The sequence below is a fragment of the Fistularia commersonii genome, chromosome 27 (genome assembly GCF_037954325.1).
Source record: "Fistularia commersonii isolate RoL2024-O1a breed Wild chromosome 27, RoL_Fcom_v1.0, whole genome shotgun sequence".
In the NCBI taxonomy this organism is placed as follows: domain Eukaryota; kingdom Metazoa; phylum Chordata; class Actinopteri; order Syngnathiformes; family Fistulariidae; genus Fistularia; species Fistularia commersonii.
The window spans coordinates 891333-918515 of record NC_141310.1 but is presented as its reverse complement, the minus strand read 5'-3'; the positions used below and the strand labels follow the sequence as shown (position 1 = coordinate 918515).

Genomic DNA, 27183 nt, shown 5'->3' with positions numbered 1-27183 from the left:
ACTAAATGTCTTCCTGTGCAATGATTAACCTTATTGGTTATATATGGGGGTGGCATAATGGTGCAATAATGTTTAGGCCTCACAGCATGAAGGACCCCGGTTCGATTCTGACAGGGGACCTTTCTGTGTGGAGTTTGCATGTTCTCCCCGTGGCTGGGCAAGGAGGAACCCAGAAGAAACCTCTGGGTTCTTTGGTTTCCACCACAGTGCAAAAACATGCAGCAGATTGATTATAAAAATTGCCCGAATGCGCGAATGAGAGAGTGAATGGTTGTCTGTCTGTTTATTTGGCCCTACGATTGACTGGCGACCGGTCCAGGGTGTTTCCCGCCTCCTGCCCAGTGGCAGCTGGGATAGGTTCCAGCATCCCTCACAACCATGAGTAGGATAAGGGCAGACAATCGATGAATGGCTGGGTTATATATTGAGCTTTTTGCGTTTTTTTTTTTTTTTTTTTTAACATAGCTACCCAAACTATAACTAAGAAAACTGGGATGCTATGTTAGCCAAATGCTAAGGATAAAGATGGGATCGTCTTTATCCTTCATGAAATAGAAGTTATATTTAGACATCTTTTAACAATGTCAGAAGAGAGTTAAATTTAGCTGTTTTCTATTTCAAGGTAGCTTGAGGTAAGGTGACAGGTTTCTTAATCAGTTTGTCAGACTGACCTTCGGCAGCAAGATTTTGCAGACTGAAAAACTCGACAGGAGATTAGGATCCTGGCCAATGTTTTATTGTAACTAACTCAATGGTCACCAATTTTACATACTGCATCAACCACAGTTGCTTGAGCTCTGGCTTTGCAGTTTTTCATTTTTAGTCTGCCATTTATGATATGACTAAATACTCGATTACTGACAGTGCATCAGCTAGCAAAATACTTCTTGTCATTTAGATGAAACGAATACATATCTTACTCAGGTTTTCCCCCAAAAAAGGCCCAGAAGCATGTTACATTTGAAACAATTTACAAACTTATGGTTGTAATAAGGCCACAAGAAAGAGTTTAAAAAACAACACTTAGAAGTTTTTCTTCTACTTTGACATTATCCCATACCTGTGTTACTTACACTGTTGCCACACAAAATAAACATTTCAAAGTTGGAAGTGGTCTGAAGCATGCAAATCCTGTAGTACAAGGGTGTGTGTGTGTGTGTGTGTGTGTGTGTGTGCGCGTCTGTGCGCGTGCGTGCGTGCATGCATGTGTTTATGCAAGTGCCTATGAAAAGTATTCATCCCTTCTGGATGTTTCAAACTTTTCTTATCAAAAGTCAAGAATTATTATTAAGAGTCAAGAATTATCAAAAACAGACCCTCTATAAATGAGAAATTAAACAGATTTTTACAAAATGTCAATTGATTAAAATTTTATTAGGAAGAGTAAATGATTGTATGAGTATTCACAGCCTTCGGGTCAGTATTTAACTACAGGGCTTGCCCAGTATGTCGACCAGTCGATAATTACTCTCAACATTATTACAGGGTCACTAAAGTATTGTTATTCATTCATTATTATAACCAGACCAACCAGAGCATGGTTCTCTGTATCTGGAGCTCTTTTTGGCTCAGCGACTGTAGCATAATTTTCATCATCTCCTGTGAATAACATGCATTCAGCATCTCCCCTTGTTGTTGTTCACAGAGGTGTGAGTTTAAGATTATAGGCAGGGTTTTTAAGAGTATGGGCAAGTTTAACAAGAGTCTGGGAAAGGTTAACAGAAAGCTTTAAAATATTCATGAATCATAAAATAAGAATATGGTCACTACTTCACGGGTTTTCGTTTATCGCGGCTGCTTCTGGAAAAACCCCCATGATAAACGGGAGATTACTGTACAGGGCAGCCAGTCTGAGATCTTGTTTTTTTTTCCCTGAAACAGGTGTCACCGCTCGTGCAGTCGACCGCAGGTTCCAGTGAACTAACAAGCGAGTTAGCCTTTCAAATTATTTCTTTTGTGCTTGCTTGAGACCAGCTACTGACCCAACTGTCCACACTATGCCGCTGAATGTAAAAATGTACTCTATTGGAGAGTGCCATAAGGGTTCATGCAGTTATGCAAGGTGCACAAACATACAGTGTGTTAACTATACTCAGTAGATACATGAATAAATGCAACAATATATGCAGCATTTTTAGTATAGGGAGATACTTTTCACATGGTCATTTGAAAAGTAGCTCACAAGCTAAAAAAATGTGTGTGTCCCCTGATGTTGTAGATACACCCTTGGCACTGAGTCTGTGTGGATATGTCTCAATAAGATTGGCACATTTGGACACCTCAATTTTTCTCCATTGTTCCTCGCAAAACAACTCAAGCTCTGTCAGTTTGGACGTAGTGAGAGAGGATATGAAGTCAGTTGGTGTGAGAGAAGAGGATACAGAGAATAGGGTTAGATGGAGGAAGTTGATTCGCTGTGGCGACCCCTGAAGGGAAAAGCCGAAAGAAGAAGAAGAAGATTGAATCCAATTATCCCCAAGGATTTGGTGACATATTTCTGCATTCCTCTTCCCCTCTACCTGTACAAGCTTTCCAGGGCCGGCTGTTTAAACGCATCCCTAGAGCATGATGTTGCCACTACCATGCTTCATGTGAAGGTGTAGATGATGTGTTTGTGGTGATGTTCAGTGTTTAGTATTTGCCAAACATAAGGAGGGTCTAGTCTGTTTGCCAGAAAGCTCCAAACTGCTGGCAAATTCCAAAGTTTGGAATTTAGCATAAGCATTTTGGGTAACAGAAACCACCTCTATAATAGTATTGACTTATATATTTATCTTTATATTTACCATTAATATTGTTGGTCCAGTTATGGACCGTTTATAATACGTGTTTGGACATTAAGCCAGAGGCCAGAATGAGGTGATTTGGACATACAATGGTACAACTACCTGGAAGGATGCCAAGAAGAGGGGACTAATGAATGTAGTGAAAGATAGCATGCAGTTAGTTGGTGTGAAAGAAGAGGGTGCATAGGATAGAGTTAGATGGTGGCAAATGATTTGCTGTGGTGACCCCCAAAGTGAAATTGGTGAAAGGAAAAAAGAAAATGATTTAATGTCCATTTAAAACTGTAGTAAAGACAAAAACCCAGAGTGAGAGAAGGCTGTGCAAATCATGACATAGGAAAAATCAAGAGAACTAATACAAATGTAAACATAAAGCATTTCATCTCAAGTGTAACTTAATAAACAGTAACATCAGGTAATATTAAAGATGAAAAATCAGTGTTGAACTCTGTCTCTAAAAAATGCCCAACTTCAAAAACTGTTATTTTTGGCAGTGGTCAAGCTTAGCTCTTAATTACCCTCATTTTGAGAGTGACATTTGGGATGCCGAACGAGGACGTCAGCTCATTCTCTTTCTCCCACTGAACTGTAGGAGGATTATCAGGCTGTATTGTAATCCCCCTCATTTTGAAACAAAATCTCTCTGCAGCCTCCTCAAGGCGTCAGTAGCTTTTCTTTTACTTTCTTGCTTCTCTTTTACCTTCTTTAAAATGTTTGGCCTTTAACTACTGCACTGACCATCCACCGTACTGTATGTCAACATGTACACTGGAGTTACACATGTTTTGATGCTCTTTAACCAGAAAGGAATACCAAAGGTTTACTCAAGAAACTAATACAGTAAGTAAGAGAAATTGAATTTATATTTACAACAAGCCATTAAGGTCTTTACCAGCTTTCCAGTGTTACACATGTTTTGATGCTCTTTAACCAGAAAGGGATACCAAAGGTTTACTCAAGAAACTAATACAGTAAGTAAGAGAAATTGAATTTATATTTACAACAAGCCATTAAGGTCTTTACCAGCTTGTCTCCAAACACTGTCACAAGAAGAGTCCAAGTTTTTGTCATAAATAATGCAGCATAAATGACTGGTATTTTATTTAAGAAATTTCTGAACCCTTGTGATATGCCCCAGAGGGCAGGGGGTCTTAGTGTCAGATATTGAAACTATTGGAAATAACTGACACGAACAACGTGAAGGGAAACACCTGAAATGAAGATATAGTTTTGCTCCAAAACAACTACTACGTTTTGTTTTCAGCTGCTCCCCTCAGTAGTCACCACATCAAATCATCTGCCTCCATCACAACCTGTTCTCTGCATCCTCTTCTCTTACACCAACTAAATGCATATCCTCATTCATAACATCCATAAATCTCCTCTTTTGTCTGTGTCTTTGCCTCCTGCAACAGCTCCAAAATCAGCATTCATCTACCAATGAGTTATGCTTCTCCTCTGTTCTGGCCTGAACCATTTTAGTTTGCCCTCTCTACCTTTGTACTGTTCCTCTGATGGACTCATCCCTGATTCATCCATCATCATCAATCACAAAGAGAACCTCAACAATTTTATCTCTGCTACCTGCAGCTCTGCGTCCAGTCTTCTCTTTGATGCCACTGTCTCTAAACATAAAATGTCACTGGTCTCACCACCGTCTCATACACCTTTCTTTCATTCTGGCTCTTATGGCACATTGCAGCGGATACTTTTCTCCACTCATTCCAGCCTCCTTACAAACCTTACTTCACCTCTTTTCCACATGCTCCATGGTTCTGAACTGTTGAGCCTAGATACTTAAACGTCTTCATCTTCTTATCGCTAGTCCCTGTAGCCTCACCACTCTTCTTGGGTCCGTCTCATTCACGCAAGCACATATCTTCTGTTTTGTCACGGCTAACCTTCATTCTTTTCCTTTCCAGAGCAAATCTCAGCCCCTCTAGATTTTCCTCCACCAATTTTCAAGCTGGGGCTTTGAGCTTTTGCCTTATACAGTCGCACCACTACCTTGAACTCATCTGTCATGCCTGCATCACAAAAGCGATCACAAAAGCTCTCATGCAAATGAGAACATGTACTGTGTGTATATGTGCACTGCACTTATTTACCAAGAAGTGGCTCCGATGAGCCTTGTATACAGCTATCCTCCCCTGGTAGACCTCACCACAGTCTCAAAAGAAAGAGGAGAAAGAAGCCCTTTATCTTATCATGATAAAGTGGCTCAAGAGTTCAGGAACTGAATCAGGAATTTTCAGTCCCAAGACTTTTTTTGCAGCCTTTGCTATGCCTTGGCCCTTTTCATTTCCCTTATCACCAGATTCATCCTAAACACCACTATCCCATGCTGTCTTGCTACACTTTCAGTTTCGGCTTTTTTGCAGTCCCGGATCCCCTTCAGATTACATTATCCATTCAAGCTACAGCATAGCCCCTGTGTGCTCTTGACTCTGCTCCTGTAATAACCTTATGGTCCTATCTTCTCTGGGAAAAGTATGCACTGCAGTTATTTCTATCATTTTGCAAAATGTACCGTCATCTGTCCTTCTGCAATCCAAACCTTCCCATCACCTTCTTTATCACCTCTGCTGTATGCACCAGCAGGTCTATTGAAGTCTGCACCAGTTACTGATGTCTAACTTCCTGAGATATTCTGCATCGCTTCAATTAACTCCCTCCAAAATGTTCCCTTCTCTTCCAACTCAACTCCTACCTGTTGGGCATAATTGATAACAATATTGAACATCACACTTTGAATTTTTAGCTTCAGAATTATCAATCCATGTCACTTCCAGAACATCCCCAACAAACCCCTCTTTCAGGATAACTTCTTCTCCATTCTCTTTCCATCATTATCCCCATAGGACAACTCAAATGTTGCTCCCTGGCCTCCAGCCGTGCTACCTTTCTACCTGATCTCCTGAACACTCAATATATCTGCCTTTCACCTCTGCATCAAGATTTTTTTTTTTTTAATTTGGTTGGGACAGTGCATGTAAATCAACACACATGAGACATGCATGTATACACACCACTACCAATTGTCGCCATGGACTAATTTGCATCCATTGATTATTATAAATATGATTATAGGTATGAACATCATGTCAACCAACTGCAGCTTTTTCTGTCGTAGCCCCAACATTCAAAATCCCTACTCTCAGTCCCAGACTCTTGCCTGTCCTCCTCTCTCTCTCTGTATAGATAAGCTTTCCTCCTCTCCTTCTTTGACCCACAATGGCCTGATTTCCAACGGTACCCTATAAGTTATCGACCCTGCTAGCCTTCACTGTAAACCTGAACTTTGACCGATCCTGTATGAAAATCATAGGTTTGATTTTTATATTTATTCTGATATAGATTTTGCTTTGAATGTCCTTCCTGCCACAACCCTCTGCATTTATCCAGGCCAGGCGCTAGCTCAGGGAGAACACTGACTACTGCCCCCAAGGGGCTGCATTAAAATGAATGCAGTATAATAAAAACATTGAAGGCAAACAGGTTGTAGTTACATCATCACTTCTATGAGAAATGCATTTAAAGGGTAGGACTTACCAGAGACTATGGTTATATGGTATTTACAATATAGATATAGGCGGAAATGTATTAACCTTGAAAACGTATGGTCAACCCCCATTAAACATACATTGATTGGCATTAGTTTTAACCTCACAATTCCTTTTCATTGCTTCTAAGAACATTGTTTCATTATGTAATGATCTCCATTCTTCACAAATTATGCCAGTTTTGTAGACATGGTTGAAGTGTTTTGATGACTCCAAATCGCTCGCTGTCAAGTTAATTTTTCCCCCAGCTTTTCTCCTAATTCAAATATGCATCCAAATGTCTCCTTTGAGTTTTGTTTTCCCTGATTTAAATTTATCCCCCACCACCTTGTTTACACTTTTTTCTATAAAGTATGCACAATCATAATTACTCTAATGTGAGTTTTTTTTTTTTTAATCTATTAATCAATTTAAAAATCTACAGGTAATGTGATTTAAAATAATGAAAGCTCAACACTCTGCTTCTGGGTAACAGCACAATGATGTATTAACACAAAATATTCCTATATTATATTGTGCCCATCTGGCAACATTACCCAACCGTTGCAAAAAAAAAAAAAGGTTTGCACTTGTCACTTAAGGTAACTACTGTTCATATGTGCTGCACAACAGATGCTTTGGTCAACACACTATGTAATAATTCTCGTCCTTTTTTAATTTTTTTTTATTTTTTATTTAGTATAAAAAAATTATGTTTCACTCACCATATTCAATCTGTCTTTCTCAACAGGTGACCCAAAAAACTGGCAGAACAAGACACTCCCTGGAGACCCCAACTACCTGGTGGGCGCCAACTGTGTGTCAGTGCTTATTGACCATTTTTAATATCAGACCCGCAGATGGGGAGTTAATGAATGTTGATTTAATGGTAGATAAGACGGCAAGGATCGGACTACACACTTACACACACATCTAAAAAAGGCAGATGAAGATGTTTAGTGCTATATACTGCACCTGTGGATGAAGACAAAACACTGATGACCCTCAGAAACTTTCCCCAAAATATGTTTTCATGTGAAATGATGCATGCATTGCCACAAAGGACTGATTCCTTTTAACCTGTTTCATGTAATTTAGACATTTATAAAATTGAAGGGATGGGATTGAAATTTGCCACACCAGCATATATATCCTTAATAAATTTGTCATGTATTTATGCGATATATGCAAACAGTATATATTAGTGTAGAGAAAATTTACAATAAATAATACACATTTAGTCAGCGTGTTATTTATCAGTTCAGTTGGCTCTGAGTATATATCCAAGTCTTTTCCCTTTGGTGGAATCTCGTTAAGATTTGAGAAAGGTGTTGAAAAAGTTTGCATAAAACCGCTGGATAATAACCCAAGCAGCACTTTCTTAGAATCCTCATTTTAGTCTTTCTTCCTCGCGACCTTTCTCCCCTTACTTAAATATCAAACTTCATACCACATCTCCTCTTTCAGCCTGACTGAGATCTATGCATGTTCTTTTACTCAGGTTCAGTCGCCTCCACCATTTCTTCCTCACATTGTTTCTTCCCTTCCGTCTCTTTGTTCTCCTGCATTCACACACAAATAAGCAGTGATGCCTTAACTGCAGATTATTCACTTCACATGAACAAATGGGTGGTGATGAATTAGGTCATTAGGTCAATAAGGTCAAATGTTTTACTATTTTTGTGAACCCACTGTATAAATGAACCTGGGTTTTGCACACAATTACAGCTAACAAAGAACAGCAAATGCTCTTCTTTTATCTGCTATGCATTAGTTAATCAAGGAATGAGAAAATAATTGGCTGTAAATAAAGCAAACACATTGCCTTTGTTCTTTTGTTTGTAAATTAACTTTTTGTAAGTCTGTCTTTTTTTGTATAAAATGTAGAGAACATGGAAGAGAAGTGTGGTTATCTTTGTATTCTGAACAAACCTTTGAGCCTTGGAACTTTTAACCTGACAATAATTCATCATACCTTTTTTACCAATGTATTCACAAGTATGATCACAAATTGTGTTTTTAAGGACCAAGAAGGCACTTGGGCTGAAATTAATTTAAAAATGTTCTTTTGAAAGAGTGTTACAAAATGTCCTCCTCACTAATTTGTAAAATAGGGTGCTGTATTGTCTGCCCTTAAATGTATTTTTGTACTAATAGAAAATATATGATATTTGGCACACGTTATTATTTTTAGACTTAACACGGCTTTAAATGGATACTTGCTCTACGTGTGTGGCTGATATTTTTTTTTCCTGTCTCCTTTGCAACACAATTTTAAGCATACCACTGTATTAATAAATTCAATAATTTTAAAATGAATGGTGGTTCTCAACGAAGTCTTTATTTTCTGTTAATGTAGCATATGATTTGACACATGCTGTAATTAAGCCCCAGTGAATTCTCTCTAGTTTAAAAGGTAGTGCCGATCCCTTGTGTTTTGGCGCATAAACTGACAAAGCAATTGCAAGCTTGTAAGAGAAAAGTGTATGAATGTGGCAGGTGAGATTTTAGCTGCTCCAGGGGACAATCACTGTCTGTTTTTTTTCAATGTCGAGAAATCTACATTTAGCAACATAGGACTGAGCAGTCCATCCCCATGTCGGGCGGTGTGGAATCATCTTTGGAACAGAGCATTCCCGGTTCCATTCCCGGCTTGTTAAAGTGTGGTTGAGCAAGACACTGAACCCTTAACTGCTCCCCTGGCGCTGGTCGACAGCAGCCATTGTTCATTGCTGCATGGTTCGGCAACCATGGCTCATGGTTCATCCATGATGGGTTAATTGCAGAGAACGAAATTTCCCCACAAAGGATCAATATAGGATACATTATTAAAGTACTAGCCTAATCCCCAAAAACTGTGATGCTGTGTAACATGTAAATAAAAAAAAAAACAGTCCAATGATTTACAAATCTCATAAACTCATATTTCATTCTCAATACAATAGGACCGATATAATGGATGTTGAAAGTGAGGCACTAAACCATTTTAAGAAAAATATTAAGTGTATTTTGAGTTTGATGGTAGAAACACACCTCAAAAAAAGTTGGAGTAGGGCGACGTCTACCATTGTACATCTCTTCTTTTAATAGCCGTGTAAAAGTTGTGGGAAGTGAGGAGAGCAGTTGCTAGAGTTGTGGGAATTGTTGTCCCATGCAGTATTCTAGCAGCTCAACTGTCTTAGGCCGACTGATTACCTTTGACGAATTATTTGTTTCATGATGCGCCAAATGTTTTCAATTGGTGAAAGGTCCGGAAGGCAGGCAGGCCAGCTCAGAACCCAGACTCTTCTCCTGTGAAACCATGCTGCTGTGATGGATGCAGTATGTGGTTTAACATTGTTTTGCTGAAATAAGCAGGGCCTTCCCTGAAAGAGATGTTGCCGAGATGTTGCTCTAAAACCTCTGTGTACTTTGCATTATTAATAGTGCTTTTCCAGATGTGTAAGCCACCCATGCCATCAGCGATGCAGGCTAGATGTAGGCTTTTGAGCTGTCCAATGATAAGCTGGATGGTTCCTCTCGTCTCGGACTAAAAAGACTTGATTCATCTGATTGCGGATGCTTATAACCATTTTTTAATGAGCTTTGGTCTAGAGACGACAACGGTGTCGCTGGATTACGTTTAAATATGGCCTTTTTGCATGATGAAGCACTGACTTATATATGTGTATTACACTATGACCTGCGTTTACGTAATTTAAAGATTTCTGGAGGTCTTTGCGGGACCCATGCAGTGATGTCCAGTAGTGAATCATGCTTTTTTTTAATGTGGTGCCGGCTGGGGGTCAGAAGATCACCAGCATCCGCTCTGATCTTCAGCCTTGTCCCATAAGCGCTGGGCTTCCTGGTAATTCTCAGAGTTGTGATAATGTCATGCATTGCAGATGGTGAGACCTTCAAAGTATTTGTAAAGAAGTTTACACTGAGAGACATTTTTCTGAAACGATTATACAATTTCTAGAGGCTGTTTGATGGATATATGTGAACCTCTGTGTCCTTAAGGGCCCCTTTTTATACCTAGTCATGTTACTGACTTGTTGCCAGTTAACATAATTGTTCTCAAATGCTCCTAGTTGTTTTTGATTTGTGCCAAATACTTTTCCAGTCTTTTGTTGCCTTTGTGCCAATCTTTTTGAGATGTTGATGCCATCAAATTCAAAATGAACTTTGATTTTCTCTGAAATCACAAAATATTTCATCTGATATGTTGTTTGTGTTCAAGTGGGAAGAATATATGGGTTCATAAGATTTGCAAAGCTTTGCATTCTGTTTTAATTTACATTTTACACAGCATCCCAGCTTTTTTGGGATCAGGGTTGTACGATAAGCCACATCCCCCTGTCCCATATGTAGTCAACTGACAAATCTAAGCAAATAAGATAGGGTGTGCTTTCTGCCTTACCTGCATACACATAAATGTGTACCTGTAAGCGAGCTATAAGCCCATAATAGCCATAATAGTCTCGATATTTTGTAAAAACTGTAAAATTCACTGACTCCATCTCTGAACAGACAGGATGTGAAACAGCCCTTTCATCAAGAAATGTTTTGAAAGGCAGATCCACAATAAAAATACTGCCGGTCTCTCGTAAAACCGATAAATCAGCTTTTGCCTATTTTTTATTTTGATTTTTTGACCAGCACAGTCACAGCCATCTCCAGTATCCGGCTCCTGTAAATCCTCACAAACCCATTCGTCATGATAGTCGATCATTTTTGATCCCACTATTTTCCAAGTATATTCCTCGGTATCATGTGACAAATAAAACAAGAAGTCCCTGGTATCTTAAGTTTGATAGCAGGGCTAATGAGATGTGGGTTTGGTCACTAAGTGGCAACGATGAGCTACGCTTAAGTGCTGCACGAGGCCGATACACAATGACTGCAGGGCCTCGATTTAAAGCCAATTATGCAGGCGTGCGTGAGGATCTCATTATTAGAAACTATGTAATTAAATAAACATGTTCGACGCATCATTTCCGTCAAATCTGCCTGTAAACATTGCATGATGTCACGTGTGAAATGTAGTACAATCAAATCAATTATTTATTCTCAAAGAATCCACAGCTCGTTCCTGGAATCCAATAATCAAACAAAGGGAAAGGACAACCCTCCCCGAAATAGTGTATAAGGTGATCCCTGTGTTGCTGTCTTCCCTACCCTATTAAACCATCGCGATCGAGCCCGGCTACGTTTTCCTCCTCCTCTACATCGTCGGCAGGTGCAGCAAATCTTGCGCAGCTTCTGTGGTGTGGGCTGGTGGAGCAGAGCCCACCTCCCCCACCATCGTAGTAAATCATATAGCTCGCCGCCATGCAGACGCAGAGTGGCACGTCTCCAGAACACCGTGTGTAGAAAACCACAAGATCTTAATCCGGGTGCCGTTGGATCTTTGAGGAGTGCGGTTTGACCTGAAAACCATTTGACTCGGGTTTCGTCTCTCAGTTGTTGGAGAGCCTCCAGGAGCAGAATCGTGAAAGCGTGACAATGGTGCAGGGCTGCGTTGCAACACGACGCGGGACTCAAGTGTTTTCACGTTGAAGGAATGCTTTGTTTGCCCAGTTGAACTTTTGCTTTTAGATCTTGTTTCGTCTGGCTCGCCGAACTTCCTCCGTTATGCCAAATATCTGGCGCCTCTTCTCTCTCGTCTCTCCCCATCAGCCGCGCAGTCGGAGCGTCTTAACAGATGGAGATCGCGTCCTTTGGCCACTAACCTCGCCTGCGTTCATCTGCGTGCGCACCCGGCGCTAAAAGCTTATCTTTCCTGTGAGTCCTGTGACGGCTCCGCCACCTCGACGGACAATGCCGGCGAACACGCTTCATCGAGGCGGGAGCGGGAGCGCCGTGGATCCGGGGTCCGTCAGCCCAGGGTCGCTGTCTCGCAGCCTGTCTCGGTTCAGGGAGTACCAGGCAAGAACTCGGATCATGCTGGCTCTCGGAGTTTCCCAGATGGTTCTCGGGAGTCTGATCCTGGCCGTCAGCTTCGCGGCTCTGGCTCTCACCACCTCGCCGAGGGTCCGGCACTCCTGCCCTTTCTGGGCCGGTTTCTCCGTGAGTACTTCTTTTCGCTGTTTCGGTTGTTTTATTCGGAGTCATTTCGAATATCGGGGGCTTCTGAATCCCTCGATTGATGTACATTGCAATTTAAAAATGTCCAATTATTTAGACGCACATCCTCGATCAGGTGGATGTGACTTTGTCATCAGCTTTTCACTGAACTAATTCGGACCCTGGTAGGAGTTGCTGGCGAGCGGTGCAGGCAGTGCCCGCCTCCCGACACTTATCAGCTGGGATCGGCTCCACCCCCACTGAACCCCGTGAGTGCAGAATGAATGAATGAATTCAAGAGTTAGTCTTGGTAACATGGCCGTCTCTGAACTCCTAAATGCAACCGTATCCTGGTCAGAGACCCCGATCGGGATTCTCCAAGTAGATAAGAAAGGCCCGGAGACGGCTAAGGGGGATGAACGAGGATGTCGGCACTGCAGCAGTGTGAATGAGTGAGTATGCATATGCATAGGAGTGTGGGAGATAGGACTTGTGTGAGTATGCCGTTCCGGTTATGTTGTGTATATAAAGTTCAATGCAAATGGGTTCGTGACCAGTGCATGGAGGTTTAATTGACGGGGGCCGGCCTGACACGGTTCTCTGTCCAAATGTTCTAAGTAAATAGTGAAAGGGCTTTGACAATGAAGACACATTCACTCACAACATTACATTTGGTACTTTTCATCTTCAAATGCATCATTGCTATCCTTTCACACATGAATGTCTATTCATAGATGTGAATATCAACATTATGGGGTGCTGTGTTACTGGACCCTGTTTAGTGTTTTTATTCTGTACTTGTGCACTTGTTCGTTATCCTGCACTGCATTTTGAGTACCGTGTTTTGTTTTTGTATTTTTTAATCTGTAACCTGTTTTTATCCCATGGTACATGTATGTATGTATGAATGTATGTATGTATGTTGGGTGTGTGTAAAAAGCAGCTGTACTGTATTAATAAGAATTTCTCTCACAGGACAAGAAAAGTTTGTCTGATCTGATTTATCAGAAGTAATGACGGAACTGAGCAGGGGTCTGCTATTGGAGCATTGGCAGGGATGGGGATTTAAAGTATTGGCCGAAATAAAGGCCTTGCAGCTGATCAGCTTTGTTTTGCAAACTTGCATTTGATGTCATTTTCACACAAAAAGGTTGCACTTATTCTTGAGTGCCCTGCAAGTGGCAAGATAAATGCATTTAACTTGTGAAAATAACCCTAACATTGGGAAAAGATAAGAATCCTTAGGGAAAGCCTCAGGAAAGGGATCCCTTCCACAGAGGGGATAGACATGCTACATTATGATACAACAGATGCTGCATACAGAGACTGTATGCACAAATCACAAATATACATTTGGTCAAAGTAAAGGAGGCTCATTTACTTTTCATAATTCATATCAAAAATTCTTTTAGAGCAAGGGTGGGTGATAAGTTTTTCCAATGGGTTACTTGAGAAACCGGTGCTGTATTAATTCAAAAAGCAATGACGGCTTTAGGTATTTTTCTGTTGATTTTACTTAAGGGAGAAAAATGAAGTCTGTTTTGGGCTTAGACAGGTGTCTTGAACACTGTGGTGTGGCGCAGGGTGTTTGAGTGGTTGTCCTTGGAACTGAACATTCCTGGTTCAATCCCAGGTCCTCCTAGCCTGTCGAAGCTGCCTTCTGCTCAGGTAGCATCCATGATGGATTAAATGCAGTGGGCGAATTTCACTGATGCTGTGCTCTATATGACAATAAAGGCATTTCTTCTTCAACGTCGGCAAATTGTCTGTGATTTAAAGCTTTTGACCTGATAAAGTTAATGTTTGAATCTTTAGCACAGATGTACACAAAACTTCCTGATGTAAAATGCTGTGCAAGAATACCAATTTCTGTTCAGGTTCCATGTCTGTCACTTTATTTTACATGCTCTTGGACAACTGTCTGTTGTCACACTTGCAGACTTGTCCCATTTGAGACCCAACTCATCGTAGCCCCTTTTATTGATTGCATGGGTGCCAGTACCGCTTTACTGTAAGGTCCACAGTTGTGCCATGTACAAAGATGAGTGGCTGAGCTGTATTACATTGCAGCTCTCATCCAAAGCCAAGGACAAAAGGTCAAAGATGACCATCTTGTCATGCAGCTAAAGGTCCGGATTTCTGACCGTGGAAGTTTGGCAGTTCAGTCCCTAGCCCCTCCTGTCTGCATGAGTGAATGCAATCTAGTGTAAAGGTATTTGAAACCACAAGGTTTTAAAGCAGTATATAATTGGATTATTTCCAGTCTCCTTACATGAAATCCCACAAGGTAGTCTTAACTTTTGAGCATTTATTCCATGAGAATTTCTGATGGTGCCATTGGGCCAATTGTTGGGTCTTTTGCTTGGTCCCACCCTTTACTGGTGTTTTGCTTTGCTGTAATTCCATAACCCCACCATTCTCAGAGTGGTGAAACAATGCCAGGACTCCCTGAGGTCAGCTCTTGAATCCATGTTTACACTTGTGTGGCTTTTCCCCAATGCAACTCCTGCATAACGGAACTCCAACTCCACGTTTGCTTGGTTTCTATTTCTTCATGATTCTCTGACCAGTCAGTGGCAGGTAGTCCGTTTACATCACGTTTAAATATAGGTTCAGCTCCCCTGTAACTTCACCAGAGGAGATAATAAAAAATACCATTAAGCAGGTACTATCCCTAATGAAAATGGGAAAAAATGGTCCAGTTGAGTCATGCTGGAACTGTGTAGTGGAATAGAGCCATTTTTCTATTCCCTGGAGCCAACGATTGCCTCTTTCTGCATACTCTGCCAGGTCTTGTCGAGCTCTTTTCTGTTTGGAGCCTGTTATGCCATGACAATCAGGCTGACAGGATTTGACAATCAGGCTGACAGGATTTGCCGATGTAGTCTCTATAGCCAGCTTCTACTGAACAGGTAAAAGACCTCCTGCCATCTTATGAGTACATAGTTGCCTGCTACTGTATGTGTCTCCTCCCCCTTTTTTCCTATTGATGGCAGCCCTTATTCTCTCCCTCTGAACAGTCATTTCAGTCTGCTTTTGTAGTGAAGTGACCAAGAGGATTCCAGGCCAAAAAGGGGTTGGCGTAGTTTCATTGGGGAATCTTAACTGATTGTTGAGGTCAGCTCCTATGTTCTCCTCACCTTCTGATGTGTCTCTCCAATACACTGAAACAAACAAAAGTTTGTTTCAGTGAGTCTCACTTATCCTCATCCACACCTATTATTCAAAATATTTTTTGGAGATTAAATTAAGTTTTGCGTGTGTGTGTGTGTGTGTGTGTGTGTGTGTGTGACTGCATGATTCAAAAATCAAGTTTACACTACTCAATTACATGGTTAACAGACCAATTCTTCAAATATAGAGGTCTTATTTGCAGCCAACCTGAGGCTTGTAAATTCGCTGATGCTTCTGTATACGTGACAGATGAAGGGATTTCCAAACCAACTTCCTCAAAGTCTTAAGATTGACATAGAAGCTGTCAGCCACTGTCTCCGGTAGATACAACTCTGGTGACAGAAGATGAGACGAAGGAGGAAAAATGAGTGATACCAACACTGATGTCTGTGCTTCATCAAGTCAGGTTGTCAGCAGATTTGGTTGTGAAACCACTTTCCACTGTTGGGCTTGGTTAATAAATGAGAATGACAGAATGATACGCAGACCAAATTCATCATCCATTTCAATGGAGGGTGTTTGTTGGGAACTGATCCAAAAATACAAAATACCTTAAATTACTTTCTAGATAGAGAATTTATCCGTCACTGCCTATATAATAGAAATGGGTCTCTCGCTATATGCTGCTGATGGCTATGTGGAAGAAGAAAAAAAAATGCTGACACTGTTTTTTACAACTCTGTTGAATGTCAAGCACTGAACATCAGCAGGGACTTGTGTTGGTGTCTTTGTTTTGTCAGTTGGAGTCGACGGACTCTGTCAATGTGAAAAAGATCTGCCATCTTTCAAAAACACTGTCTGACCTGTCAAATTAAAGCAGTCCAACCCACATTTTGTTGAGCCAGCTCCCTTGAATGAATGCCTTTGTCTGATCTGAACCAATTGTCACTGTCAGTCTGCTACAATCTAGTTCTTTAAATATACTGTGATACCATAAATTTAGTTCCCTATTAAGGCTGCTCATAAAGTGTTAATAAACAAAATCAAATTTTGCCATAAGAAACAAACATAAATGATTAATTTGATTCTGATCCTCCAGATAAAAGTTTCCTGATATGTTAGTTATTCATCTAAAATTTTGTGTAAGAAGGCATTTTGAGGTCAGAAATTTCTTTAACAATTTTGGTAAGAGAGTAGACTGTTCATAAACTGAACTACTACTGTACTGAATGGCGGGGCCATATATTTTTCTTCTATCATTTTTTCCATGGACCAAAAGACCATTTGCTGTTTTATTCTTTTGATGCAGCTAATTATTCTGAGGAGTCAGCAGGAAGCGTGGCTTTCGTAGCCGGTTGGCTGATCTCCCCTGGGTTTATATTGAATGGAGAAGGGCTGTCATTTCCCAACATTGAGACAAGACTGAGTAGCACCCCTTTGCTTTATGTCTTATTAATTACTCCTACTACTTACTACCCTACTTACTTTGAGACTCTTGACTTGTTCTTTTTTTTTTTTACATTTTGTTAAATATATTTGTGTATTCAAAGTTGGCCAATGCGCGGTGATGATGTATAGTTTAAGGGCTCAGCGTGTCTCGAGGTGTCATTGAAAAGGTACTCTGCATTTTTCTATAATAACCGACTAGGAACTTGGTGCCGAGATTAATTACTTCTCTTGCACCTTGATCATCTCTCTTTGGTGTCGTCAGCATGAATTTGATGATGGAAAGAACAGGATTTCCTTGCCACCACGCACACACATCCACAAATAGTGTTTCAGAAAGATTCCATAGTTTCGAGTTGGAAACCTCAAGTAATTTCCTTCCTCCATTTGCTTTGTTGGGGTGCCCATTGAGAATTTCTGCTTCATCTCCCTTCTCCTTACACTTAGAACATATTCAGGTTGTTAATTAACTTCTCAGTCTGTAGTTAATTTATTGCACTATTTCTGATGAAAACTAGTTCGAAGTCAAAAAATAGTTTTACAATTACCAAATAAGTGCTATCACTACGTATTTGAGACAAATGAAAAAACTAATGTATACATATTTTACAACAGTAGTTCGAATAAAGATTTGTGACTGTTTTTCATGTACTATTTTTTTTTAGAAGAAAAATCTTGGCTGGTCTTCCGACAGTAATTGATATTTGGTAGCCATTATCTTACGTGTTGGACATTCATTTATCCTGACTGCTGATGATGGTTGTTTCATCTCAGGCTCTGGGTTAAACTGAAGATTGTGTCCTTTTATTCTGCTTCAGACACAATTTGCTAAACCCGAAAACAAACAGTATATGTTCTGCACCTGTTTTTCTCACCACATTGTTGTAAATTGTCATAAATATCAATGTCAATTAGGGAAAGCCATTGTGATTCACCTTTGTGATTTGGTCCAATGATGTCAGGTCAGTGCTTCAGTTCAAGGAAAACAAAATTTGCACTGTTATTACGATTTATTTTTACCTGTTAGTCTTCTACTGCTGAGAATTCTAGTTGCCATCCTGACAATTACAAGAGAATAGTTGTGCTTCCCTCCCGAATACCCTACACCCTTCGATTCACACGCACAATGGGACCTCCGACCCCCCCCTCCCCTCACTCCTTCTATCTCCAAACAGTATTATCAGACCAGGTAGAGAAGAATCAACCCCCACAAGGTAGCTGGACCGGACAACATCCAGGAGGCCCTCAGAGCTTGTGCCAGTGAGCTGGCTGATATTCTCACTGCCTCTCCCTCAGCCAGACCACTGACCCCACCTGCTTCAAGAACACAACCATTGTCCCCCTCCCCAAGAGGAGCCCATCCACCTGCTTGAATGACTACAGGCCAGTAGCACGCACTCCGATCATCATGAATAACTTCAAGAGTGGCGTGCTGGCCCACATTCAGAACGACATCCCAGGAATCCCTGGACCCCCTGAAATTTGCATACCGATCCAACAGGTCCACCTCCGATACCATAGCTGCCGACCTCCATGACTCCCTTTCCCACCTAGAAAACAAAGACTCTTACATCAGAATGCTCTTAGTTTACTACAGTTTTGCATTCAACACGGTCATACCCCACAAACAAACAAAATGTTCACCCCTGGCTTGCACTGCACCGTCTGTGAATAGCTCCTGGACTTCCTGATTGGCAGTCCCCAGTCTATCAGGATAGGTAACAGGGCCTCAGCCAGCATCATGATTAACACGGGCACTCCTCAGGGATTTGTCCTCTGCCCCATATCTAAACCCTGTTCACCCACTACTGTGTCACCTCCCATAAGGACAACATCATCTTGAAGTTCGCAGATGACACCACAGTGATAGGACGCATCACTGACGGAGAAGAAATGGCCCACAGGATGGAGGTGGCCAGTCTGCTGAAGTGGTGTGAGGACAAGAACCTCACCCTCAACACGGACAAGACAAAGGAGATGATAGTGGACATGAGGAAGAAGAGGTGACCCCATCAGCCTGTTCCTCCAAGGTCTTGAGGTTGAGAGGGAGAGCAGCTTCAAATACCTGGGTGTCCATACAAGCAAGGACCTCACCTGGTCCCTCAACACCACGCAGGCAGTCAGGGCGGCTCAACAGCGTCTGTACTTCCTGTGGAGGCTGAGGAGGCTTGGCATGTCGCCTAAGATCCTCAGCAAGTTCTATAGCTACATTGTTTAGAGCATCCTGACCAGCAGCATGACTGTGTGGTACGGCAGCCCCACTGTTCCGGACCGCAGACGCCTCCAGTGAGTGGTGAAGACTGCAGAGAGAATCACTAGAACCCCACTGCCTACTCTGCTGAGCACCTACCACCACAGAGTCCACAGGAGAGCTGCCTCCATCGCCCAGTACCACGCTGAAGTCATGGGAATCGGGCTGGAGTAAGGCAACTTGCGACGAGATGGATCAATTTAGATATTTATTTATTAAGCAAGCTTCTCCAAAAATCCCTGATACAAAATCATTCAATACAGGAACCCAGACTCAAGCTGTTTCCCTAGCGCCTGCTGTAAACGGGTCCTATGCTTGGAACAGCCAGCAAAAAGCACTCCTCTCTCCCTGCCCGGCTGTTACAAGCAGTTGTTACATGATGAACCTTGATGATCCATCAAATGAGTCGGTGGTTGAGGTGGAAACAGGTAAACAGCTTCTCCGCCAATATATATGGTTTCAGGATGTTAAAGGCAGAGGAGAAGTCAGCAAACAGGAGCCTGGCTGTGTTATGGGGGGTTTCCAGGTATCTGTGTATGGAGTTGGTGAGGAAGATCTTTGCATCATCCACCCCTCTGCGAGAGCTATAGGGGAATTAGAGAGGGTCAACCAAGGGTTCAATTACTCGGATGAAGTGAGGTTTTACAATTCTCTTCAAGGCCTTCAACACCAGTGAGGTGCGAGCCACTGGCCTGAGGTCGTTCAGGGCCTTAAGGGCCCCCTTTTTTGAATGGGAATCACTGTTGAATGTTTCTACATGTGGGGGAGTTTGGGACAGGGAGTTACAGAAAAGGAGATGGAAAACTCCCCCCAGCTGCTCGGCACAGTGCTTGAGGGTACATCCACAGATTCCTTCTGGACCAGGTGCTGTGGAGACCCCAGTTCTCCTAAGGGCTCTCACCACCTCCTCAGAGTTGAAGACCAAGGCGGGGCATACCGGTTTGAGAGTGGAGACTAAGGTCTCTATCTGCAACCTGTTGTCAGTCTCAAAGCGAGTGAAGACGGAGTTGAGTTTGTTGGGTAGTGGTTACTCCTTGGTGTTGGGTTACTCCCTGGGATTCGAATGGGTGAACGACCAGGGGAAGCAGTGTACACTGAGGCCATATTTTTGATCCCCTGCTAAGCTTAGCAGAGTTCCCCTTGTGCAAAGGTTCGCTTCACCCTGTTCTTATAACTCAGCTTAGGAGTTCTTATGGCCTTATTTGTCTCCTCCTTCTCAGCCTCAGAGCCAGTGAAGAAGTTTTTTTTTCCTATTTAGAATCTTCTGTGTCCAGTGAGCAGTGATTGAAATTGACCATGATGAATTTGGAGGGATTGGGGGAGATCTGCCCAAATCTGTGTGGATTTGATAAGCTATGAGTATGAGGCTGAGGCCGCATTGGCCTTTGGGTGGATGTATACCAGGATCAGGAAAAATTGTGAGAATTCTTTAGGGAGATAGAACGGGCACAGGGAGACCACTGGGAGCTCAGTGTCTGAGTTGCGTAGCGTCTCCTTGACGACCATAGTCTTACACCGCTGGGGGTTAACATACAGGCAGAACCCCCTCAGGAATGGTGTTTCCCCGTACTAACAGTGTCCTGGTCTAGCCTTATGGGATAACTGAAACCGTCTATGTGCAGTGAAGTTTAAGAAAACCTAGAAAGACACATAAACAGTCCTTTGCAAAACAGGAAACATACTCTGCTTCCAAACAGAAGACATGTCTTTGGGATTGTGGAGGCTTTTGAAGCCTAACCTACAACAACCCACAATGTTTTGAGTCAAGGTCAGCAGCACATGGTTGCGAACCACCCCAGTGAGACCACATCATCTGCAAAAAGCAGAGACTCAATCCTGTGGCCAACTAGCCAGATCCTCTTGATGCCATGGCTGCGGCAAGAAATTCTGTCCATAAAAGTTCTGAACAGAATTGGTGACAAAGGGCAGCCCTGGCGGAGTCCAACTCTCACCGGAAACAAGTCTGACTTACAACCAGCACTGCAGATCAAGCACCAACACAGGTCATTCAGGGGCCGAACAGCAGGTATAACAGGCTTCGGTACCCCATATTCCCGGAGCACCCTCCACAGGATTGCCTGTGGGACACTGTCGATTGCCTTCTCCAGATACACAAAACACATGTAGACTGGTTGGGCAAATTCCAATGCCCCCTCAAGGACCCTGCTGAGGGTATAGAGCTGTTCCACTGTCCAACGACCAGGACGAAAACCACACTGCTTCTCCTGGATCCAAGGTTCAAAGACCCCGCAGGCCGTCCTCTCAAGCACCGCTGAATAGACCTTACCAAGGAGGCTGAGGAGTGTGATCCCCCTGTAGTTTGAGCACACCATCCAATTCCCATTTTTACGAATGGGGATCACCGCCCTGTTCTGCCAGTCCAACTGCACTGTCCCCGACATCCACGCAATGCTGGAGAGGCGTGTCAGCCAGGACAGCCCTACAACATCCAGTGCCTTGAGGAACCCATGGTGAACCTCATTCCCCCAGTGGCCCCGCCACTGAAGAGCTTCCAACTTTAGCCCCGGAAAAAGATTTGTCTGCCTCAGAGTCCCCTGGCTCTGCCTCCTCATTTGGAAGGCATTTCAACAGGATTGAGGAGATTTTGGAAGTATTCCCTCGACTGATCAACAATGTCTCGATTTCAGGTTAGCAGTGCCCCGCTCTCACTGTACACAGTGTTGATGGAGTATTGCTTCCCCCTCCTGATTCCCAGAATCTCCTCGAAGCGCACCTTAAGTCATTCTCCATGGTCTCCCCAAACTCCTCCCACGTCAAGTTTTTTCCTCGGTGACCACTGAAGTCGCATGTCACTTGGTCTGCCAGTACCTGTCAGCTGCCGTTGGAGCCCTACAGGTCTCGAAGGCTGGACAGGACTCCTTCAGTATGATAGCATCCCCCCCTGCCGGGGTCCTCTAGCGGGTTTGAGGGTTGCCAGCCCGACAGGTGCTTGTCGCCTTATGGCTGCAGCTCCAATCTGCCACTTTGTCAGTGGAAGCATGGAACATGGTCATCCAGACTCCAGGCAAGGGAAAACTGGGTTTAATTCTGTTATTCTTTATGAGGGTCTTCTGAGCTGCACTTTGTCTGGTCCCTCATCTGGGACCTGTTTGCCCTGGGTGCCCCTTCCAGAGGCATAAAGCCCCCGACAACATAGCTTTTGGGATCACTGGGACACGCAAACCCCTCCACCAGGCAGGTGGTGGCAGCTCTAGGAGGGGATTTGTGGGATCACTTTGATAAATTTGGGAGGTGTTAAGTTTCCTGGTGGTCCATCACTTGTGCATAAAAGATGAACATAGAATAGCTAGGTCTTATTATTTTATTCAAATCAATAAAGTCACTAAGTATTTTTTAGTTAGATATTTAGTTGTTTTAGTTCTTGAGAATTTGCCATGTAATACCTTAAACCGATGGAAACCTAGTTCTTAGGGGATTTTTTTTTTATAATGAATGGCATATATTTTCTCAAGTTTAGTAGTAGATGCTCTCATCTCTCTTTTCAATTATCACGGAGATTATTTACAGAGATGTGAAGATGCAAGTACTCTAAAATGCACAAGTCAGGTGGTTATAGACCAGACAATACTGTTTTAGCATAGAAATTACTATTGGCAGAATTGTACTTGGAAGTCAATCACACAGTCATGAAATCACTTACAGAGGAAATGTTAACCAGGCAAAAGGGATGGTAAATGCTTATGCAAATAGCAGCAACAGCAAACTAATATACAGTACGTAACAGATTTTCTGCCAGAGGGTAGGCTGGCCTAAACTGACTACTTGGGCTTGGGGAAGGTATTCACGCAAGAATAATTTCAGTTTATATAAGTACTTAAAAATATGTGTGATTACTTAGTGGTATTATGTTTTCCAAAGATAAACAAGTGGACTTCTGCAAATATTGCTGAACATAATTTGTGGTTCACATATTTCCATTCTTATGCTCCAATTTCATTGAGGGGAATGATCATTTTTATGTTTGTCAACAGCATCTGTATTTGTGTCTAATGGAAAATATAAGGTTGAACTATATAACAAACTGAGCAACATTTTGCAGTCACATTCATCCCCAATTGCATGATCTTATAAACACCAGAAATATCAATTACTTCATCATGATACATATGAAGGTTCTTGGCATTCCAGGTCATGGTCTGTTGTCAAAACTTCAATAAAACTTCATTCTGATTCACATTTCAGTGACAGCACTTTCGCAAGAAAACTTAATTGATTGAAAGTTACAAATGGTGGGAATGTATATTGTAATGAAGTGTAAAAGGTGTTATCGCCAAAAGTTCGTTTTTTATTCTGCAAAAAGCATTTCAGGCCCATAGTTTTCACTTCAATATCATTTATGGTAAGGAATGAAAACCTATAAAACATTCTCCAAATAGAAACCACATGCCTGTGATTTATTTTAGTGTGTGATTGATATTGTATTCAATAATTCCATTGGGTTTTTGTCAATTAAAATGTAGGGCTCCTATTCTCTAGGTACTGATGTCATAATCAAAATGAGGGAAAACATGATCATTCCATTCAAGGCACAACATGGTTCATTGCAATGAATAAAATTTAATAAAATTAGACTTGTGATTTGCTGCGATGAACTATTTTACTGAAGTCCTGAATATTGATTTGAGAGAAAATATTTAATTTTAAAACCTGGTGGATCCCGCTCTCCAGTCAGATTCCACTGGCTGTTGATCAGCCTTACTTGAGTGATAAATATATTCATTTCAAATTATTCAAATGATATCAGCTGAAAAGGAACCTGTTTATGATAACAGGACAACCCCAACAGCAAAGGCATCAGTGCCTGATTTAGCTGTTGGTGTCAGTAATTCCGTATTTCAGATAGATGGGGGCCAGTTCCTCTGCTACACCCTCCTAAAAGCTGAGGCCCTTTAAGCCCAAAAAAGGTTCACAAATTTCAGCAGTTTTAAGGTATACTAGAATGAGCTTTGAATAAGTAGCAGTTTTGTGTGAGCAAGACTCATAAACGTCATCTGATTTTAATTCATTAGAACAATAATCCATGGAAAAATATCATTCACCATCGTCTCTGTTAACATTTAATGTGACTTTAAGGTATCATCAGCTGGCCTTTAATATTGCAGGTTGCAAGCTAAAGAGTATTCTCGAATAGTCCAGCCTCCATTGGGACTCTCTTTCTCCATCACTACCTTCAGGCTAGAGTTTCTCCTGCCTAAGGACTTAGAATGAGAGGATCAAGAACAGCATTCAACTCTAAATTCTAAACTGGCCCAGCCTGCACCTTACTGTTACAGCTGCACCTTGTACAGTAATCTAAATAGTGCCACAATTGAAAAAGAGCTATGCCTTTCTTTTTACATTTTATACTTTTTTATATTTTATATCTTGATATATACACTTATTTTTATTCTATATGTTTTCATTTTGTTTGCCACTGGCTGAAGATACACACACATACTTCATTATTGTATTATGTAGAACTATGTATGTGACAAATGAATGAACTTTAGCTTAAGTGTGTATAAGCACACGCCAGGGAAAAAAAACTCACAATGGAGTATTTACCTGATTTTTACCGAAATCTAAACAATAGCTTGGTGGAGATCTGAATATAGACAATAGCTTGGTACATATCTAAAGTGCGGGCAAAACTTATTTCTCTCTTGCATTTTATTCGTACATTGATTGCCTTCCTTGGCAACCACATTTGCTTAAGTCAAATGATGCTGGTTATGTGCAACCAAAGTTCAAGCATCTTTCATCTTTCCTACTCACTCATTTATTTCATTATTCACTAAGTCTCAAATTAATAACTTTGTTAAAGAACATGAAGAAAAGCACAGAAAGCCATCAGTGAGATACTCATTACTTCAGTCATTACCTTTTTTAATGTATAAGCATCTCTCTTGTAGTTTGCCTATTATAGATATTTACATGTAAAAAAGAGGGAAACATCGAGAATATCATCCAAGTGATAGAAGTATGTGACAGTATTATCAATCAGCAGAAAAATAGCTCGTTGCAATTGTGTATTCATTTTCATCCTGACACGAAATCCCTACAAAATATATAAAAATATACCCATCTATTTATCTTTATTTAATATTGAGCTCTCAACATGTACATTGGTGACTGATTAAAGAACCGTGAGCAAATGATGGCTGACATGCCACTCTCCCAGGCAACAGCAGCCAACTGCTTGTGTTCATCTGTTTCCATGGCAATGGCACCGAAGGATGGCTAAGCTCCAAAGCATTGTGAGAATAGACAAGATGGGGGAGGGGTCAGAAAGCAAAAGTGGGAGGTTGATGTAAAAAAGGGATTTATTAGGAAGCAAATGTTAGACGGAAAGGGGTTTGAGTCTTGGGGAAGTGCTCCTGTTTGAAACACTGGATAAAGACAAATGCTCCTGTCTGTGTCCTGTCAGCTTAATGTCCCGCTGTGACTCTGGAGCAGCTAAGCGTCATGATTCTAGCAGTATGGTGCATATTGCTGACAGAGGACATATTTATGCATAATGAATACATGTTTCTGTGTCACACACACCTTTTATTTTGCATATTCAAAGAAAAGGTTATGTGTAGGTAATAGCCAAAGTAGTTTCATCAGCATTAAGGGATTTGCTCTTCTGATGCTGCTACTCATCATCATTTGACATTTCTTCAACCACAAGTAAAACAAGAAAACACACACGCACACAAAGAGAATACTTGTGGTGGTCAAATATCTTCAATATACCATTATTTGTTCAAATATAGGCGTGGATATTATGATTCAAAGATTCAAAGCAAGGTAACTACCATGTTAAGATATTTCACATTGAATTTAGTGTTGATGTTTCTTGGCTGGCTGCTTAATTGTCTGCTTTTCAACAGAAAAGTCTTTTTCATTTGTTGATCTCTTAAAAAAAATTATCTTTTCCCCTCTTTTATACTCAAAGTACATTTTGATGTTTAACCAATTCCTAACAAACAATAAAAAATAGAGCCAATCACTGTCCATTTCAACACTGCATCAAGTTTCATATATTCTTTTAATATTCAATATCAGTAGCCAATCTTAGATATTTACATTTGCATTTTAGGTATTTTTGCCATCCATCCATCCATCCATCCATCCACCCATCCATCCATCCATCCATCTTCTGCCACTCACCAGGGTTGGGTCATGGGGGGCAGCCAAAGCAGGTCCAGCTCTTCCAGGAGGATCCAGAAGGATTCCCTGGCCAGCCTAGAGACATTGTCACTCCACTGTGCCCTGGGTCTTCCCCAGGGCCTCCTCCCCGTTGGACATAACTGGAACATCAGGGAGGTGTCCAGAAGGCCTCCTGATCAGATGCCCAAGCCACATAATCTGGCTCCTCTCCACGTGGAGGAGCTGCAACTCTACCCTGAGCCCTTCGCAGATGGCCGACCTTAACCTGTCTCTAAGTGAGAACTTGCTCCCCTATGGAGAAAACTCATTTCAGCCCCATGGATCTGTGACCTTGTTCTTTCAGTCACAATCCGCAGCTCATTACCATAGGTGAGGATGAGAACGTAGATCGACCAGTGAACCGAGAGCTTCGACTTTTAGCTCAGCTACCTCTTCAGTAATACAGACCAGACATTCTGCATCACTGCTTGCACTGCACTGATCGGCCTGTCAATCTCCCACTCCTCCTTCCCTCACTCGTGAAGAGGATTCCGAGATGCTTGAAAGCCTCCACTAGAGACAGAACCTTTTCCTGGAGCCAACGCTTCACCTTTTTTCATCCGAGAACCATGGTCTCGGATTTTGAGGTGCTGATCCTTATACTTGCCGCTTCACAGTCATCTCCAACCGCTCAAGGGAGAGCTGGAGATCGGTTTCCAATGCAGCTAACAGAACCATATCGTCTGCAAAATGCAGAGACCTAATCCTGTGGCACTGAACCAGATCCCTTGGCAACCTGCTGTGCCTCTATATTTTATCCAATAAAATTCTGAATAGAATCTGTGACAAAGGGCAGCCCAGG

General features: G+C 41.8%; 2 protein-coding genes across 17 annotated transcripts in view; both read left to right on the top strand.

Moving 5' to 3' along the window:
• Positions 1-8643, top strand: part of tjp1a (tight junction protein 1a) — a 101478-nt gene extending 92835 nt beyond the window's left edge. For 12 of the 14 annotated variants that reach the window (XM_086174589.1, XM_086174599.1, XM_086174593.1 and 9 more), the window contains one exon: positions 7080-8643. In XM_086174589.1, the coding sequence (XP_086030715.1) occupies positions 7080-7174 (95 nt within the window). In that variant the 3' untranslated portion in view covers positions 7175-8643. The remainder of the gene's footprint in view (positions 1-7079) is intronic. The other 2 variants (XM_086174601.1, XM_086174600.1) reach the window with 1 other exon arrangement.
• Positions 8644-11558: 2915 nt separating this feature from the next.
• Positions 11559-27183, top strand: part of entrep2 (endosomal transmembrane epsin interactor 2) — a 55696-nt gene continuing 40071 nt past the window's right edge. For 2 of the 3 annotated variants that reach the window (XM_086174823.1, XM_086174822.1), the window contains exon 1: positions 11559-12379. In XM_086174823.1, coding sequence (XP_086030949.1) covers positions 12131-12379 — 249 coding nt within the window. In that variant the 5' untranslated portion in view covers positions 11559-12130. Of the gene's footprint in view, positions 12380-12490; positions 12646-27183 lie in introns of those variants that run through there. The other variant, XM_086174825.1, reaches the window with a different exon arrangement.